This window comes from Haplochromis burtoni, unplaced genomic scaffold, assembly GCF_018398535.1.
Source record: "Haplochromis burtoni strain Fernald_Lab_line unplaced genomic scaffold, NCSU_Asbu1 Contig_20, whole genome shotgun sequence".
Taxonomy (NCBI): Eukaryota; Metazoa; Chordata; class Actinopteri; order Cichliformes; family Cichlidae; genus Haplochromis; species Haplochromis burtoni.
In genome coordinates this window covers 666553-686444 of record NW_024582381.1, presented here as the reverse complement: position 1 = coordinate 686444, position 19892 = coordinate 666553, and the positions used below count along the sequence as shown (strand labels likewise).

At 40.2% G+C, this 19892-nt stretch overlaps 1 protein-coding gene across 18 annotated transcripts in view; it reads left to right on the top strand.

Moving 5' to 3' along the window:
• Positions 1–19892, top strand: part of lrrfip1a (leucine rich repeat (in FLII) interacting protein 1a) — a 48808-nt gene that overhangs the window by 11866 nt on the left and 17050 nt on the right. For 5 of the 18 annotated variants that reach the window (XM_014339243.2, XM_014339230.2, XM_014339231.2 and 2 more), the window contains 10 exons: positions 7783–7869; positions 13585–13602; positions 13746–13817; positions 16238–16279; positions 16699–16749; positions 16948–16983; positions 17823–17879; positions 17962–18003; positions 18103–18156; positions 19451–19510. In XM_014339243.2, the coding sequence (XP_014194729.1) occupies positions 7783–7869; positions 13585–13602; positions 13746–13817; positions 16238–16279; positions 16699–16749; positions 16948–16983; positions 17823–17879; positions 17962–18003; positions 18103–18156; positions 19451–19510 (519 nt within the window). Of the gene's footprint in view, positions 1–7782; positions 11206–13584; positions 13603–13745; positions 13818–16237; positions 16280–16698; positions 16750–16947; positions 16984–17822; positions 18004–18102; positions 18157–19450; positions 19511–19892 lie in introns of all 18 variants that reach the window. The other 13 variants (XM_014339237.2, XM_014339236.2, XM_014339240.2 and 10 more) reach the window with 11 other exon arrangements.

Genomic DNA, 19892 nt, shown 5'->3' with positions numbered 1-19892 from the left:
GTTGATGACCAGTAACATTTTTTTTCACTTCTCTTGGCCCTTTAGCCTGCTGACCTTTCAGCATCGCAGTTACATCAGATTCATATTTGTCAATAACTGCATGCATGTAGCCACCACGCCTCTACAGTACCATATTTGGTTAAATTATAGTACACTGTGTCTTTTTTAATTTGTCCAAAGCATCACTTGTAACAGCTTTTGATGATGGGCAGTAGTGACTCTGTTGTCCTGAGTTCATTAAATCACATGAATGGAAAAGAATCCTAAACTGAGATGATCAACCACATGTTCCTTTGAGTGACAGAGGAGCATGTGGTTGTTTGTTTTGACTGGTTTGCAGTGTGATGAATAGGGAACAGGAGCAAGTATCGGAAAATAAACTTTATGTGCCCTGTTGGTGTTGAGCTCCCTGATGCAACAACTGTTTTTGTGGTCTCTTAAGCAAACCCGATCATCCTCCGTTTGTTGGTTTCACTGCCCACAGGCAAGCAGTAAACAGCTTTGTTTGAAAGTGTGATTTAATTAAGAAGTATATCAGCATTTGTAAATAAACATGTCACAGAAATTACTCTCTGCAACAAGTCTCCTGTTATTCACTCACAGAGCTACATTTTGCAACTTCCTGTGAGGTGTTGTTTTCCCATCATGCTTTAGTGGCACTGGGAGTTTCAACATAAACTGTTGCTGCCTGAAGCGCGGTGGTCAGGCAGTAAGAAGTGTCCTGATACTCCCACAGAGAAAAAAAAACAAGAAGATAGATTATACCCAGTTGGAAACGTATTAAAATAACTTAAACAGGCATCATTTACAATATGTCAGTGACTAGTTTGCAAACAGAGTGTTTGTATATCATTTAAAGTATGCACAAAGTGCTGAAATGTAGCTTAGCCGGTTTTATCTCATGTCCTCGGTGTTCAGACCCAGCTGCCTCCCTTGTTTTATTTTTAGACATGTCTGAAGCACATACTATTTATTTTTATTCCTGGCTTGAAGTAGCTTGCCCAGTGGCTGACCACTTTGTTTGCAATGCTGAGAGCTGTACAGCTGCTCCATATGTTTGCGGTGCAGCCTGGGGTTTAGTTGCAAGGCTGTGTGAGCAGAAGCAGGCAGGAGTTTTCCTTTTTTCCCTGGATGTTCTGTACTTAACCACAGTTCATTAACCCTCTCCAGGCAGACGTTGCAGATTTGCAACAGTTAAGACCTAACAACCTGATTACCCCACATACATATTTTATGAGTTTTTTTTACTCAGAAGTACCATTGCAGGACTTGGTTGTGCATTAGCAACACAAAACTTAATTTGGGCCTGAGAGGGTTAACATGTATGGGTGGAGTGAGTTTTAATCAAGAAGTGCGATGGTTGGACACTCTGCATTTTCCTTTCAAATTTACATTTATGTGGTTTGTTTGATAATATAATTTAATCAAGTGGAACCAGTTATTATGACCTCAGTTGTTTGGGTTTGTCATTTATTGGTCAGACTGTTGTCATTTCATAATGACCTTAAAAGGCAAATTATATGACAAACTAAGAGCTTTCAACACAGTCTTGAATACAGACTGTATGTAGAGGATGGATGTAACCTTTAGCAGTGGGAGTGTGTGGATCTGACTTAGAAATATGAACCCGGTGGGCTCATATGGTAGTGACCTGTCAATTACAGGTTAGGCCTACCTGAAAGAGTACACGATTTTTTGTTGTTGTATTTTTTACAGTAAATGGGACCAAATTCACAAAACTATAATTGAGTTGCATTAAATAATGAATGTTATTTAATGTTATTTAAGTACCAACATTAATGAGCAACATAGACATTTTCTGCAGTCTGATTTGTTTTTGTTGTTGTTTCTTAAATCAGTCGCTGTCTACGGGTCATGTGAAGGAATTTTTGCTTAAAGCTCTACATTTATCTTTTTCTTTCATTGGCTGTATATTTAAAAATAGCAATGTCCCATTGGTTTGTTGACTCGTGTTGATTGGCCATCTTAGCTTTTTGAAACCAGATATCATAAATAAGGGGTGAAACTGAGTGACAAACCAATGAACTCTACACATGGTCACTACACACCTATAAGGTAGTTACTTCTTTCTCATAAGGCCAGCCCACTGTAAAGTAAACCTTCTGTTAACCTCTATTCTGTACCTAATAGAGAACATAATACAATATATAAGCAGAATCATCAAGATCAAGACGTTGTTTATTGATGCTATAGGCCCATTTTCCCACAGACTACTATAAGGAGTTTTAATAGCAGTCATCCCTTTCTGACCATTAGAAAGAATTGAAACTTGATGGCAAGTTAAGTATTTTTTGTTTTGGTGCTGTAGTTCTTCATGGTCTGTATTTTCCTCTGTGAGCACATGTGGAATCGTCTGCTGAGCTCATCAGGTTTGGAAACAACGGCTCGATTTGTTCATTTGTGACGTCCGTTGAGTTGACTCATGTCTATGGCTTCATAGTAAGCTGAACTTTCTTCCAGCCACTCCCTTTTAGGCAACATCTGAGGCTTATAAGGTTCTGCAAAGAGGAAATAAACTTTTTTTTGGTACACTTAGTCATCACCCTCACCGTACAATGAGCGAACTGTGTGTGAATCCACCTAATGATCCCTTCTCATTTTAAACACAGTCAAACAGAAATCAGAGTTATTTCTGTGCTCTCTTTGTGGAGCCTGTCAGCACTTGTGGTCATTAGAATAACCACCCAACTTTGGCTGCTGAAGACGGGCATGCAGGGCGTGGGAATCCAGCTTGCTGGAGACAATCAGACTAGGTTGGCATTCGGCTCTTGAGGACTTGGTGCCCCGAGAGGCTGTCAGGAGACTCAAGGGATCAAGTTGGCAGAAGCCAGAACTATAAATTTGACCTCTCTACTAGGTACTTAAGTAACAAATTATTATGATTAAAATGGAATTAAAAAAAACAAACTCTGCAACTTAGAGCTAGAAGGAGGCTATATAATCTTCCTTTACGCAGTATGTCTTAATGAACCTTCATTAAACTAGGGGGTGAATCATTGTTTTGGTTTGGGGTTTTTTTTTGCAGCTACGATTGTGGCTTCTAATGATTGTGAAACTATGATTATCGGAATAAAATTATTATTATTTCGCATTAATTTTCTCTCCAAATCTCTCATTTGGTCTTACACAATAAATTGCGCTCATCAAATAAGGAAAGATGATGAAAATACTGTGTGTGAACTGTCATCTCTTTTTCAACCCAAATTATTCTATTTATTTTCCATTTGAAATGTATTTAAAGTTTGAGGGTTTATAACAAAACAAACAAAACAAAGTTAAATCCATAATGCTTGTTAAGGTGATGAATAGCTACATTAAATGTCTGAGATTGCCATAATTGACCAAAATAGTAATTTATGATTTTTCCACTGTGAAGTATTCCCACTTAAACTTGTGTATTTTTTTTTCTTCTGTCGCATCTCCAAATCACTATAGAGCATCCCAGTTTTGCACTGAACTAGCTCACTGTCTCTCAGGAGGGCAGACAGCCCATTGACATCATGCTGAATTAGAACAGTTTGATAGAACCAGAGTCCATGTAGGTCGGTATAAATAGCCTTAGAGGAGGAAAGAGAAAGGAGGTATGAGTGTGTCTTTTGGCCTAGTTATGTGCATCTTTTTGACTGGAGGCTGATGCAGCATACACTCGCATGGAAAGATGACCCAGTCTGTTACAGCTGCTCGCATCATGTTGGATTACTTTAACTGAAAGCTGGTACCCCGTTTAACTGTTTATTTTAACTTCAGCTTTTGCTTTTTTTTGTGTGTCTTGAGTTAAGCTGTTGTGTGCTTAAGTACTGCACTCTATGGCCATACACTAAAAGGAAGGCAGTAATGTGGTCATGATGAAATAATTCACACCTCTTAGTGTTGTGAAGGTTTTTGAAGGGCGGGTGTTTGAAAGGCGGGTTCCTTTAAGCAGTTTGTGTCTGAAATTTGACTTTCAAAGTTTTAAAACTGAACAAGAAGATGAAAGAAGGTCTCTTACCTCATCCTGAAATGAGTGAATTTTTTGTTTTTCCATATGAAATTAATAATTCCCGAGCTTCCCAAGCTAGGCGAACACCTCAAGCATAATACACTCATTTGTCCTAAAACATATCACAAATCCCGGGAGTATAAACAGTTTTAGACATAGGATTGATAACCTTTAATATAAATTAATCAAAGAAATAGACTACAAGTTGGAATTGAATGAAAGTGGATAGTGGATGTTCATATTAAGCATGACCAGAGTTTCCAGTAATGAAGATGAATGCCAGTAATGACCATGAGCCTAAAGCTTAGCCCTCAGACTCAGTTTTAAACAATTTTTCCTTCTCTTGTCTCTGTATGATGTCATGGAGGGGATACCCCTAAATATGAGCACAAAGGTCTGACTGTGAGCACAGAAGCCCCACCCACCTGCTGTGCAACATTTTAAGATATGTAACCAATCAGAAGAAAATGTATTTAACGTGAGGGAGGAGCTAAAATGACTCATTTCAAATAGAACTGTGAATCATGCAAAACTACTTGAGTAGAGTCAGAAAAACGAAATTTGCAGACTGAAATTAAATGAAAGAGACACTTCGACCAGTGCCGATACTGATTTCATCCCTTCATCACACCATCTTTTAATATTTAGCCAGTGCAAATATGAGTGTGATACAGCAAACAAACATCTGACCTGTTATATGTAGTTTTCCCAGCTGGCCTGTAATTAAAGGCACCAGTAAAACAAATTGGTCTACACAGTAGATGCTGACTGCAAGGCAACCTTTGTGACTTGACGGGAAAGTCTAATGCAGTATGCAATTGTTCACATTTTTCTGACACTTATTGAACTGAATTGTGTTGCATTGTGTACAGCACTATGTGCCCACCCATAAAAATATTTCCAGCGATTCATGCTCCCTAATCTGCCTGTTGCAGGTCTGTTTTGCTCTTGTCTTTGATCTGAATTAAGTTGGTGGTTGAACTATTGAACAACCTCACTGACAGAGTGGATAAAAAGCACTTCACCCCAGAGCCTGCTGTTTGATGGAGCAACTGTGTACCAATGCTAATGGAAGTTTTTAAGTGCTGTATTTATGCTGCTCGAGGTCAAACAGACTAATGCCATGTTACTCTTCTGCCACCTCTAATTTCATGGAAGAGAAAATGTCTAAGAGGGAGTTTATGTGTGCATACATAGTGTAGATGGATTTGTGTCTTAAAGCTTTTGGTAGAAATGCAAAAAGTCCCAAGGACAGTGAGCATTGACTTGGAGGAAATGGCACTTATGCAGGCAGTGAGTGCAGCACAGAGTCAATATAGACTCCTGCATCATCATTTTTAGGAGCCTTTCAAAAAATTCTTTATAATTAAGGCGTTTTGTTTTGGGCTTTTTTATCATTATTTAACAATGTTTAGTTATTTGGCAAGACCTACTCGGGACAATTCTTTTGAGTTGGAAGTTCCTGGAATGCATTATGGTGGCATGGCTCGCATTCATGTGCAGGAGGTGCTCGGCAAATAGACACAGTTCACTGCAAAACGCATCTCTACTGAGGCAGCGACCAGCCTGCTGTTCAGATATTTCAATCCTCTGTTGCCCGGTTCCATACCTCCAAGACATCTTAAGAGCAGATTCAAGCAGATGGTCGCTGTGTGAGTCATTCTGTACACTTCCTAGCTCATAACTTCTATCAAGCGGCCATAGCATCACGGGGATCTACACGCTAAAAAAGCAGGCTTTAAGTAAGTCATGAATGCTCACAGCACTTCAGTTAGTTGTAGTTCATATTTTCACCTGCAGCTTTGCTGATCAAGTCAGCTTTAAATCCAGATGTTTGCTCGTATAATGACAGCTGTCAAAAACGGCTTATTGGTGAACCAGCGGCATCCATGACCCAGCATGTATAACAAACAGATGCCAGTTTCAGTTTCTGTAATATAACTACAGCTTTACTGTGGAGGAAGCCTGGGAGGAACTGCTGTGTGTCTGTTTTTGGTGAGCTTCACCACATCACCACACCTCGCAAATGCTGCAGTCAGTTTAGTGTTTTATTAGTTTTGAGATTAATAAATATCTAAATGTTGTACAAGGTTTCCTGCAGAAAGCACTCACACTGAATTTTTCTTTTCCCCCTCAAGTGTGCACTTTAAAGTTGTTTAAATAATGCAACAAACAGAATTAAACGCTGAATCATAAAATAGTCAAGTGACATAAGTGGAAGTTTTGCCCACTCATCACTTCCCAAATGAGACTCTGTGTCATGGCAAGGCATCAAAGACACATGAACTTTAACCTGGACAATTTCAGAATGATACAGGAATATAAAAACCTGGATAATAAAGCAGGATAGTAACAAAGCGAGCGTGCAAGTGTTGCTGACGGCATGAACACAAGCTGAATAAAAGTGACTGAATAAAGTTTGCTGAGCAAGCACTGCTGATACGCAGCGAACATGCTGACATACAGACCAAATGCTGTTCTTTCTTTTAATGTACATATTCAGAGAGCATCTTCTCTTCTTTGTGCAAAGGAGAGGAAATTGTTAAAACTAAAAAGTGAAAACAATGGACTAAGTGACGCAGTTTGAGCGTGAACATGAGTAGAGACCTGCAGAGATGTTGCGTAAAGCTTTAATATCCCTGAGGGGCCGTTTGCTTTATATACTCTAGTCCAACAGATTACAGAAATACAGTACAAGCTCCTGCTGTCAGAGGGAAAGGGCCACGATTGGTTTAAAGAAGCAGCATATGGAAGAAATTACTCTGTGTCTATTATTGGTGCCTTCAGGGAGCTCAAACCTTTGCCCTGATGGAAGCATCTGGAGAACAACATGTAAAGGATGCTGGGGGCCAAAACAATGATCTGTGCCTTTGATAAGATCCTCATTTCATCTCATACAGAGGCTGAAGTTTGCTAACGGTAGCGCAGGAATCTAGCTTGACAGTTTGCTCCCATTTTAAGACTGAGATGAATGTGCTTCTGTTATCTGCGGTGCAGAACGTCAGTGTTGTTGATGACAACACAGATTTGGCCAAGCTTGTTTGTATCCCCTGGTGAAGCTTTTTAATGAATGCAGACACGTGTATGTGAGTCCTGAGCTGAACTTTGTTGATAGCGTGCATGTGTGTGATCGTGCTTTCTTCTGAAACCAACTCTGTATTTAGTGTTTTCCTGTTACTCAGTCATGGTGACTGACATTGGGGAAATGCATTAGTGCAGCAGTATGAGCTGTTACAGTTACCCCGCCTAGAGGCTGCAGCCGTGTAGTGTCTACCACAAGTTAGAGGAAGGAAATGCTTACACACACGCACACTGTAACACACACACTTGCAGCACACACTCTGAGAGAGAGATCCTTTTAAGGGAAAGACCCTGCTCTCGCCTGAGTGCTGAGTGGAGCAGAGGCAAGTCTTTCAAATGTACGGGGGCCTAGGAGTCTCACTAGATTGTCTGCTTCTAAATAAAGTCTGTTCAGAGTTCAAATGATTCTTGATGTCCTGTGTTTGTTCACTGCTTTATTGACTGGTTTTTAGGGGCTGGTAGTGTCCCCCTGTGATATTAATCTTCAACTGTGTGACTGTTTTTATTTCTGTTTCCCAACAATGTGTCACAAAGTTCCCAAACTAACTCTGTCAAGGAACTGGAGCTCTGTTCACATTTGTGTTGACAATTTATAGATGTATAGATGTGTGTGAGTTGGACTAAGTCTGCTGCTATCTAACTTCTCCTTTTTTAATTTTCTCTCTCTGTGTTTTTATTCCCCCCCCCCTTTCCATCCTAAGGCCGAGGCCAGGCTGGCAGCAAAGAGGGCAGCCAGGGCAGAGGCCAGAGAGATCCGCATGAAGGAGCTGGAGCGACAACAGAAAGAGGTATACAAGTCAAAATACCCCATGACATGTGACACACGATATGGCATAATACAAAACTTCATGTTAGGACAGATATGCAAGATTTTACATCCGTAAGAGTTTAATATTTCATGCTGAATCTAAACAGCGGAGCACTGATAGAGTTAAACAAGTATTTCTGCTGTCTGCCAAATGGCTAACACTGTTCTGAAAAACAAAAGGATTTAAGCAGACTTGTTGTTACTAGACACTTGGTTTTGTTTGGACCGAAAGCATTTCCGGTCAGCTCTGCTTTCTGCTCTTAAGCTGACTCTTTGATCCTGTGGGTCAAAGGTCAGAGGAACTGTGACTGCAGCACTTAGGAGCACTGCTGTCGAGATCCAAGCAATCCTTGCCGTTCATAGAAAGAACATTCCTGTGGATTTGATTTGGATTGATGTAAAAATGTAGTTTAGACACTGACTTTTGATTGACTTTTTTAAAATTCCTTCATTAAAAAAACCTCCAACAGCTATAGATGATGTTGTTCAACACACTGAATTTATGAGTTGATTCGAACCATAGAACCATATAATTAAGATGGACGTAACAAGCAGGAAGTCACTCATTAATTTTTGGGCTCCCATTCTGTAGCCTCTAGCTGAGCATGTTAGCAATCTTGGCCTTTTGAAACCAGATAAGAGTGGGCTCTAAGGAGTCAACCCCTGCTGGACATGTTAAAGAATCCAGCTTTAAGGCTTTCGGAAAGGGAAATTACATCTATTATTTATGTACTAAAACAGTGCCCCCACCTATACGCAAACATGTTGTAACAAACTAATTCCTTAGTTACAAGGTTTCTAGGTTGGCTAAATATCCAACAGCTGATACTGAGGTTAAATAACCATAGCAAACGAGGAAGTCCTCCAAAGTTCTCACTAATTACTCTTTCAACAAAACCTTTTAAAGTTAATCTCATCCCACGCTGATACAGATATTGACACATGGAAAGTTTTTGAGTAACATAAAATTAGAGCTTTTTCTTCAGACACCACGGAGCACATTTCCTGTTAATTAACCGTCACATGTAAAGGGCTTCTTCCAAAACAATCACAACAGTAATTTGCATTATCTGTTATAAACTGTACACCTTTGAAAGGTCAGAAAGTCTAACCTGCAAAGTTGGTTGTTATTGCATTTCTATTTTTGTGGCTTTGTCTCTTTGGGTAGCTAAATACAGTACATAGTGTAACACTGACATAACTTATTCCAGATATTAGTAGTCCCGTAATGTGATGCACTACCTTCCTGGGAAGTAAGCAGTGAATTAAATCTTTGTTTTTTGTTTTTTTATTTAACATGTCCATTTTTACCAATGCGTTGTGGAAAACTTGTACATGTCTCGCAAAAAGAGCAAAGAACCCCATAAATCTCTGTACTGGACCCTCGGCAGCTCCAGTGTCGGTGCTGGCGTCCGTGCTGTGTTCTGAGTTGTGTTGAATCAGGTGCAGCGCTGAAAGGTGTTTGGATGTGAGCTCAGTGCTGTTACATGAGTTTTTCTTTCTTTGGTTGAGCACCTCTGATCTGAACCACGGGGAGTCTCGCTTTTCCGAGCTCACTATTATTAGTCAGTAGTAATCCTGAACACATAAACAGACTACAGACTGCCTAGCACCTGTGGAAACTCAACTCAAAAGTTGCTCAGTTTCTGTGTGAAGGGATTTTTTTATTTGTTTGTTTTAAAAAAGCAGAAGAATAAATGACAGTGAAATAATTGTCTGCTGTGGCAGACGTCAGTCACAGTTTCTGTACTGTTGAAGCATATTTCTGGAAATTCAGTCGATAAACTTTATTTCCTGTGCTGCTTGCGCACACGGACATGGAATCTCTGGGGGTGTTCTGGCTTTCTCGCACTCTGACGTTAGCAGACACCCCTTTGGATTCTGTGGGTTTCAGGCTGGAGCCACAGATGCTGCATCAGATTGAGATGTGGGGAGGTTGAAAGCTTCTTAGCTACTTTGCTACATCCCTCGAGCAGTTTTTGTGGGTGCATCGTACTGCAGAGGGAGGCTGCTGCCATCAACTCCTGCAGTCACTGAGTGCTGTGTTTGCTCCAAAACAATAAGTGCCTTCATAATTTCAAGTGACTGTCAACATTAAACTTTGTGTGACCAGAGTTCACTGTGATTTTAGTAGACAACATGCATGTGCTTTCGCAGCTTCAGCAACCACCACATTAAAAGTAAAATTCCATAAACCTTTTAGGCAAACAGACACAGAGCAAAATGAGTGCCAGTTTAGCTCACTGGTTGCGCAGGCACCCATACATGCCTTATGGCCTGGGTTACTGTGAAGCCCCCCCTTGTGCAACCCAAACACCTTTGACCCCTCAGAGTATAAACACAGAACCTCATAACCACAACGTTAGCAGCAGATACTTCAGTTTCATCCATGTCACAGATACTTGGATACCGATCAGCACCGTGGGCTTTTTGGTCACGGAACCATTCCTGGGCTGTGTTTTCAGTGTGGCTGAGGGTGTTATTACACTGTAGGAGACACTCAATGGCACAGACTGGTGGCCTCAGTAATGGTTAGGTGGGACAGCATCCATATTAATACCAGGTCACTGCATTATACTGAGACAGTCCGATGTATGTTATTCACAGAAATTAGTATTTTACATCAAACTGAACCTTTTATGGCTCGTCAATATGGAATGCCTATTTTTAAAAGATATTTTTAAGATTATTAGTAATTATAATATTAATTTATTGTTATTTCACCAATCAAAACACAGGTGTCAAGCCTGAACAATAATCTTATGCATGTACGCACACACACACACACACACATCGGTCACATATGCCAGATTAGTGGTCACTGGCAAGCTGAGTGTGTGTGTTTGTGTGTCCTTTAAACCTTTTAGCCGAGTTCTAAAGTAGCTTAGCAGGTTGTGCTCTGTGGTCCAGCCTGCAGTGGAGCAGTCGTTGTTGTTATTGTTGTTGTTGCCGTATCGTGGACACCAGCGATGGGTTGCTGTGCTCTCGGCCACCTTCTGGATTTTTGGATGTTTCCTCATACGCTGAAGACAGAAATTAGGAGTGGATTATTAGCAGAAGCTTTGCAGCATTAAAAGCGAGGGGAAATTCAAACCTTGGTTGCTCCGAGTGCTCTGAGCTCAAATCTCAGCGTTCTGTCATACCATCAGCCTGCCTTCATGACTGGTCATGGTGTTACCTGTTGACCCCTGAGGGATGCGACCTTTCCTGGTTTCCTGAGGGCAGCAGGACGGCCGGGCGGCGGCTTACCGGAGGGGGGCTGAGGGCTGCCCTCAACAGGCGCCCAAAAACCCCTCCAATTAAGAAGGTGCGCTCGGTGAGTCAAAGGGGACCGGTGCTGGCATGTAGGCTGATTGTGTAACTCGGTTGATGAATGGGATTATGACGGTGCCTGGCTCTCTTGCTAATAGGCTGTCCAGACACGTAATAAGAGATAAGTAAGCAAACGAGATCCCTCCAGTCACTTCCTAATCTGATTAGACTGGACACTGGTCATTTTTGTGCAATATTACGCTCTTTGGTGTTCAACTCTTTCATTTTTAGATACAAATCAAATTCTCTTTAACTAGATTGTAGTATTGTGATTGCTTTGATCTTGAAACAAGATCAAAGTTCACAAGGTCAGAAGCATCTGAGGTTCTAACAGAGGACGTTTCTGGCTGTGCAACGATATGAATTATAGCGATATTTATAAATAAATTTGACCTTTATAACTCACTTTCACCTTCTTGAAGTTTAGTATGACTTTCCTGAGTCGACAGCATATCTGTGAGGTTATCGTTGTGGGGACGTGGCTTTCCATTTCAGGTTAATTATAGATTAGGTGAGGGCAAGAGGCCGTTCTCCATTGATCAACTAAAAGTGCTGCTGCTACTACAGCGATGCAGCGGGCAGAGCGGTCATCTGCAAATCACTTTGTGATGACCAGAACTGCAAAAGTGGCCAATCCATTTATTGGGCAAGTATACAAGGGAGACAGTGGTAGTAAATCTGGATTAAAGCACTGGGGTAGAAAGTACGTCATTGAGGGTGGGGTGTGTTTTTAGTGTGTCCTGCTGTCAGCAGAGTTTTTGAAACAAACTCAAAAAGGCAGTGTGTAGGGTTGTTTTAAATTTAACAGGCAATGTGTTGGTCTCACTGGTGAAGGAACGTATGTGGGAGATTTTAGGAAATCTGATTGCAGTCTTTCCGTTTTGTCCCGGCACGTTAACATCAGCAAAACACTCAAAGAATGAAGGAAATTGGAGGCTGCAGAGATCTTTATTTTACTTTAAAAGTTTGCCAGCACAGAACATCTCGAATAACAACCACTACCAAAATAAATAAAGCCAAGGTTAATTGTATTTATCGGAATAGTCAAACAACCTTAATTTTCCGTAATTTCCTCAAACATTCCAAATTTCAGATGGCAACACCCCCAAGTGACGCAGCACATCGACCACAGGAAACACTAAGAGGGTCTCAGCCTGGCTGGTTTGATTTGATCTCTTTAGTCTGCTTTTGATAAAATAATAACAATAATAAAAAAGGTAACACTTATAGCAAAGGGTTAGGAGCACAGGTTCCTGGACCCCAAAGGGTTTTAGAGGTTTTTGTTTGTTTGTTTGGTTGTTTTTGGACATTTTGTACAAGCTGCTGATATATTTTCATTTTTCGTCACCCAAAATTACAATGACTGGGTCTCCACTGTACTGTGTGGTCTCAAGAGCTCTGCTGATGATGTCCAAGCAAATGTGCAAACAAACAATTTTGCACTAAGAAAGAATTAACAACCAAATATCTTTTAAAATCTGGAAGGTAATTTCAGGGGGATTGTTTTTTTGTTTTGTTTTTTTACATCAGCAGACTTTTTTTCAATAGACAAGCATCATCTTCATCATCATCTAAGGCAACCTTCAGCTTCCTGAGGGGAAAAACATCAAGTAGCTTGGAAAAGCAGTGAGCTTCAGCTGCAGCATTTTGGTGACAACATAAAACACACATACTCCTTGTTTTATCTGTGCATATTAAACAAGCAGAGTGTAACTGAAATGGTGACCTTTCACCTGGTTCACTGTTTCCCTTTTGTTTCTTCTCTTTATTCTGAGATGAGTCAAGATGCAGCTCAGGGCTGCATCTTTAATTTTACTACATATGCATTATGTCTACACAAGCATAACGTTTATTGTCCTAGGTGTCAAATCTACTTAACCTAACAGGACAGCTTGAGATGTTTTGTAGAGTTACCCAGGAGCTTATTTTTTATGTTTTTTTGTTTTGTTTTTTTTATTTGGAGAACCACCCTGTGGTTGTGGTTCTGGAAGCCCTCTGTACCAGGATCTCTCGAGGTCACGTGGTTTTCTCTGCTATGTAGTCGTGGTTACACAGACTAAGTGAAAGTGACATTGTGGCACTGGCACAGCTTTCCGTCACTGATACCAACGTTACAGGAGCATGGGAAAATGCTGTGAAAGTGCGTCTCACAGGTAGTTAAATCTCGGGTGAACTTGTGTTCTTGGGTCAGTTCCTGCTGTGCAGCGGGGTTCTTCACATACCTGAGCCTCGTGCTCTTTTTCCTGCATGCTGTTTTGCTTTTCACTTTCCAGTGTTTCAGTTTTTTTCCATCACTTATCTTTTTTATGTTGATTTAATTAAATCTTTCCTGTTTGTTTTTTTCGCTCTTTCTCCTCTGTCGCTGTTCGGTGTTGCTGCTTAGATCTTTCAGGTGCAGAAGGTAGGTTTACTCTTCCTCATTTCTACTTCGCACATTTTTGGATTTAATGTGATCGTCCTCGATGTGTGCTTCAGATCGCACCCTAGAAAACCTAGGAACAAGTTACCTGTTTTATCTTGCCCTCGTTTCTTGCCTCTCCCTAGAAATACTATGGCTTGAACACCAAATTAGATGACCGCGTGGACAACAAATGGGGAGATATTGAACAATGGATGGTAGAGTTACTGTGCTGTGATAACAACACTAACAGATCTGCATGTATTTTGACTTTTCCATGTGCCCAGTCTGTGTTTGAATTCTCAGTCATTCCTGTTGAGCCTTTAAAAAAAAAAAAAAAAAAAAGATTATAAGGAATCAAAGCTTGAACATTAATGATAATCCACTTATTAAAAAAGCAGGGTGACCATCTGGCTTTGAATCAGCATGACCATCTGCCCCGCTGATGCGAGACTGCATGGGATTTACTGCGTTGAATTCACTTACTCAGTATGACTGTGCAGATTATTTAAAGGGTTTGGCACAGCAATCATACTCTGTGTGTAGGAGTAACTGTTGACTAATTGTGATGTGTAATTTTAGGTGGTGATGAGAATTTATGCAACGGTTTATTGCCAGCAGTATCATAATGTTTCAGTTTGAACAGTGTTGGCATGTGGTGAAAATTGCATGAGTGTCAGCTGGATTACTGTTTGACAGCTGTGGATTTAAAGTGTGCATGGATGAGCCTCTGTGAGCTTCCTTTTACCCAGGTTGTGTCACTGTGTCAGTGGCCATGTTTACATGTGTCAAATTAGAGCTTCACTGTTTACATTGACCCTAACTGAGCTGATCTGATCCTAATGTGCGTTTGCATCATGTGTCAAGCATTTAAACAGAATAAATCATTTTGGAATTATCCAACTTTCTGGGAATAGTAGAAATAGTAGTTGTGATTGCTGTAAACAAACACCGCTCTCTGGAGGTCTCCTTTTTTATCGTCACCTTGCTGCATCGTATGGGTTTCAGTTTCTCCCTTCTCTCACATTTGTCACTTTTTGAATGCACCTACATTATGTTCACTAAATGGTAACAGACATGCGCAGTAAGGATAATTTCACTTTGAACATCGGAAGTAGGGGAGTTTCTGGCAAAGAATTTCTTAGGCGACTAAACAAGAAAAAGAAATTAGTCTAAAACTAAAAGACTCGAGATATCAAATTAAATTTGAGGATTGTTTAATGGTCAATGTCAAAAACTGTCTAAACAACGGCCATTGAAACTGTTAATTAATCTGTTCAATACTGAATCTTACTTTAAACTCTGCTTAATCGGGTGGCACCTTGCATTATGTGCATTATGAACATTGCATGTTATGCTCCACACAATGAAGAAGTTTAAAAAAAAAAAACCCACTTAAAATAATATTTTATGATATTAAATATGATGTCAAAATGTTTTACTAAAAAGTTGTTCATATATTACTAAAATATGACAAATTAATGTTTGAAAAAACTACTAAAGAATACATTGTGATTGAAAAGAATAATAATAATATTAACACAAATTCAGGTCCTATATTAACAGACTTACATTTTTCTACAACTATGTCAAGGCTGCAGCTCTATATAGTAGCAAATGGCTGTAGAAATGTAAACAATTAGCAATTAGCAACAATTACTGGACTAGTCGACTTATCGAGAACATTCCTGACTGGAAAAAGTTTAACATGCACACCTCTCTGATTAAGGATTGGTGTAACCTACCTGTATCTAGGTAGGTTAAGCTACAAAGGTGTGTGATTGGGTCAAAATCTTCCAGTTGGTGTGTTTAGGTGAAGCATTTCTATTCCAGTCAGGTTTTTTAACTGGTTACTTGTGTCCATGTAAACATGGCTGTTGTCTTGGTATAAAATATGCATCGTTTGCATTGTACCAATAGATTCAGGTAATAAAGATGATGGAGTTTGGATAGTGTTTAATCACATCTGAACCCAAATATTGCGATTTGTTTACTAGAATAAAGAGTTTTTTTTTAAATTACTTTTTTATTTATTTGGCATAATGTCTAAATTCCAGAGAAAAAACAAAAGGGAGGCACTATTCTGCGGTGCTGTTCAGCCCTGAGGAAGAACCACTTAAGCTGACCATCCCAATGCACATTTTTTCTTTGTAGACTCCAAATTGAGCCAATAAAAACATAAAGAAATCTGCTCAAATAATCAGCAATGGACTAACAGATATGTTCTAATCCACATCTTAACGCAGTTAAAAGGTGAAAACAGCAGTGCAGTTAAATCTAATTGATCACCTGGCAAATACAAATTGCATGACAGATTCCCTTTGCTTTAAATTAACTATCAGTTCTTCAGCAAGTACGCAAAATGTATTTATATAGCACTTTTCACAGATAAAAAATTTAGTGTGATTAAAAAATAAAATAAAACATAACAATGTAAAGCAACGCAATAAATGACTTTGATCTCTTTGTGGTGTTTAAATGTTTATCTGTCCTGGACTCTTCAAAACACATTTAAACGCTCAAATGACACTTTCCTCTTTTGTCGTCTGTCCTGTTGATGTTTGACATCTCTCTCCTACCTTTCTACCCCCTCCATCCCTTCTCTCCTCCATCATCACCCCTCCCCTCCCTTATTCAGGAAGACAGTGAGAGGTACTCACGTCCTTCACGGATTCACATGGTTTGTAGTCCTCTCTCTCGGTTTCCACCTCTTCATGCTTTAACTCTGTAATCTATTGTCTTTTACCATGAAAATGTCAGTGCCGGACGAACACAGCACAGAGTAACTAAATTAGAAGTTATATGTGGCTTTGTGTTGGTCGATCCAGCAGCATGTTTTCATGACACTTGAAACAGGCTCATACTTTAGGCAGCTCTCTGTTTTTATTCATCTGAGTAGAGCGCTGAAGGAAGCAGTGGTGAAGTTTAGATGAGGTTTGTTTCTGTCTTTAGGGTCACACCGAAAGCTGACTTGGAACCATGTGTGTTTGCAGCTCGAGGCCTCCTGTCAGAATCTCATGTTTGGAGTGTTTGCAGATGTAAGCCATTGCATTCTCCGAACCCTAACCATCCATTTCACTCTCTCGCCCTCTCACGCAGCTCTCAGACGACGATGAGCGGATGTCAGTGGGAAGCCGAGGCAGCGCCAGGGTCAGTATCACAAACAGCTCATGTAATTTTAAAAAACAAAAAAAACCAAAGCCTCCTTTATTCTTCTCCTATCAGTTATTCTCTTTGCATTTTCATTCACAAAAACCGACCCTCTCCTCTGGAGACAGAGTGTCAGTGCTGGATAACTTGGCAAGCTGGTGTTAGTGTGACATGATGATGTTGTGTATTTTTGCACAGTCGGATCTTGATGCAGTTGGAGCTTATGGTGGAGGGGTAAGAGCTGACAGTGTCTGAACACGAGATGGATGAATTTGAACTGCTTTTCCCAGAGATTTGTTGTGAATTGTTTGCTTTGACTAACAGTTGGTTTGCAAGTTCCTGCAGTAACTCAAATAATAGTAATACAAAGCATGTTTGTGTGCCAGACATTTAAGTTATAACACACAGATTAGGTCTTATTGTCTGTTCTCATTATCCATCTGCCTATTTCTTTACTTTATGATCAGATGTTTGAGTAAACCTGTGCACAATTTCACAAATGATGCATAAACCCTTTTAAAAAGATGTAACATCGAGGGCGTTGTAGGCCTCCTCTACGCCAAGCAGCTGGAGCTGAAGCTTGTTAAGCCTCTAAGCCTTGTAAAACTGCCAAAATATTTAAACTCCACGGCAATTCCCTGGAAGGCTTTTTAGCATTATCAATCACTAACCTCCCAAAGCAATTTCCAGAGTTGCTCATTGAGTTCTTGTTTGTGCTGTTGTAGAGGAACTTTGATTACCTTGGAATCTGTTGAGGAGCCATCCTTCTCCAACCAAAACAAACTCTGCACTATTTTAGGCTGTAGTGCAGCTTGTTCCTGTGCTTCGTAATTGTGGAAAAATTCTTCATACTAATCATTCTGCCGGACATGCAAGATCCCGGATATTTGGCTCAGTCATTTTATTGGCTGAATCAGTTTTTTATTGTGCCACTAATCGCTGTGTGTTCAGTGTGGAGAGTCATTTGTGCATGAACATTCAGTAGGCAGCTCGGTTTGCTTCTGCACTCTCAAACCTGTTGTCCAAACGGCTCTGTGTTATACTTCTCTGCTCTGCTTCTCTTCACTCTCAAGGGCTCCTCACATAAGAAGTCAAAGAAAAAGAAGAAACATAAGCACAAAGACAGAGATGTATGTAAAAGCTCAAACTGCTGCACACATGGCACAAACAGAGTTGGTATCTGTGTGTTTCATTCTGGTTCTTGATTCGCAGAGAAACGGCTGTGATGACGAATACAGCGTCATATCTGACAGGGTCAGTAGCTGTGTGTTAAACTGATTAAAGCATTCAAGCTGATGTGGGGGGGAAAAAGGTTTATGCAGCATCTGCTCACAACTTTCCTCTTTCTGTCAGAGCTCAAGACTCAGTGATGAAAGCAGAGTGTCTCGCTCCAGGCTAGACCTCACGGTGCGTGCTGTCCACCTCTGATCCATGCCGCCAAACAGCCTTACGCTGGAATAATATGAGAGATCTGCTTTTGCTTATGGCTTGATGAGCCAGCTACACCTGCCGCGTGTTAAAACTTGTTTGTTGACAAAAAATGCAGAGGCAGATTGAACTGATAACAATAGGTTGTAAAGCAGGATGTCACATGTTGCCACAAGGCAGGAAAGTATTTTAGTCATTTTAATGGTCTTTGCAAACTGCAAAAAGTCTTTGCAAACTGCAGTCAGAAAGAGAAAAACATTTAAATTTGTCTGATCTACGTGTGTGCTTCGGGACAATTTCCAGCGCTGTGGCAGGTTGTAGATTAGAAATTGTCCAAATTTAACCTCATTTACATGTGTTTGAGTGTTAAACTGACCTGACCCTCATGTCACTGCTGTGGGAGGACTGATCATGACCCAGAGGCATTGCAACAGGAGCACAACTGCAAGCATACCAGTGTTTTGTTCAGACCAGCACAGCTTTCACTCACAATCCACCCTTCACTTCAGATTTGGCTCTTCCCAGCTTGGTGAAAATCAACTTAAATGGGGTTGCTTTTTGGACATCCTCAAAAAATGAAAGCTTCATACAGGTGGTTAGAAAAGGGCTTACAGAAACAAAGCAGCTGTACTCAATGGAGAAGGTGAATTTTTTAGTAACACCTTGTAAATAGAATTACTTCTAATATTGCTTCTAATAACTTTATTCGTCTTTGAAAACTCCTTTGAAGATTACTGTTATTGGTCAACTATTACAGAAAGGTAGGCAGTAACAAGCCTAAGATAAAAACCTGAACTAAAACATGACAAACAGGGTGTAACATTTGTGAAACCAACACTGAAATTGTCATTTGGATGTCCCGTGTGGAGCTGCTGATCTTGAGCGTGTGTAAGCCGTGAAGATCGTTCGGATAGTGAATTAACTGGAAGAGCATTCAAATAATTAGTTATTTTTTGTTCACGATTGAATGATTAGACCAGTAACAATAAGATTTCCTTCCTCATTTTTTTTGTTATTCATCCCCCTGAAAAATAACAAAACACAAATTAGGAGCTCTTATGACTTTAATTAAAAAGCTGAAATATAAACACTATTATACTGTACTGTCTCATTTTTGTGTCTGTTTGGCCACATTTGTATGGGACATGTTAGCTTTCCTTTAAACATGACAGTTATTTGCTTTACTTTGAACACTGCATGCGTTGGTGATGATGTGAGTTCAGATTTTGCTGGACAGTGTTTGATGGTATCACCTGTGTCTCCCGCTTCTCAGAGCTCCAGACTGAGCGATGACAGCCGGCTGTCTCGTGTCTCCCGATCAGACCTGCAGCTGGTGCGTGGCTCTGCACGCCGTCCACTCGCTGTCCGAAGTTATGACTAATAACCAAAGTAGCCGCTGACGGTTTAGTCTGTTTATTTTAACTGAAATATTTGTGTAGTGTGTGTGGTCTAACAAGTTCTATTACTCGCTGGTGCATGGTTAGATGTTACTGAACTTGCTGATGTGGTGTTGAAGCCTGGGCAGCTGTCTGCCTTTGAATTTAAAAGAAGCTTCAAACACGACTGTGACATTTTTCCTGCAAAGAGTGGTTATACTGTGCAAAACTCTTGAGTCATCCTTCTTGTTTGTGTTTCATGTTTCTTGGAAAATAGTTGCAGGAATCTATAATCTAAAATTTATAAAGTAACAACGGCTTGTTTTACTTTCAACAAGC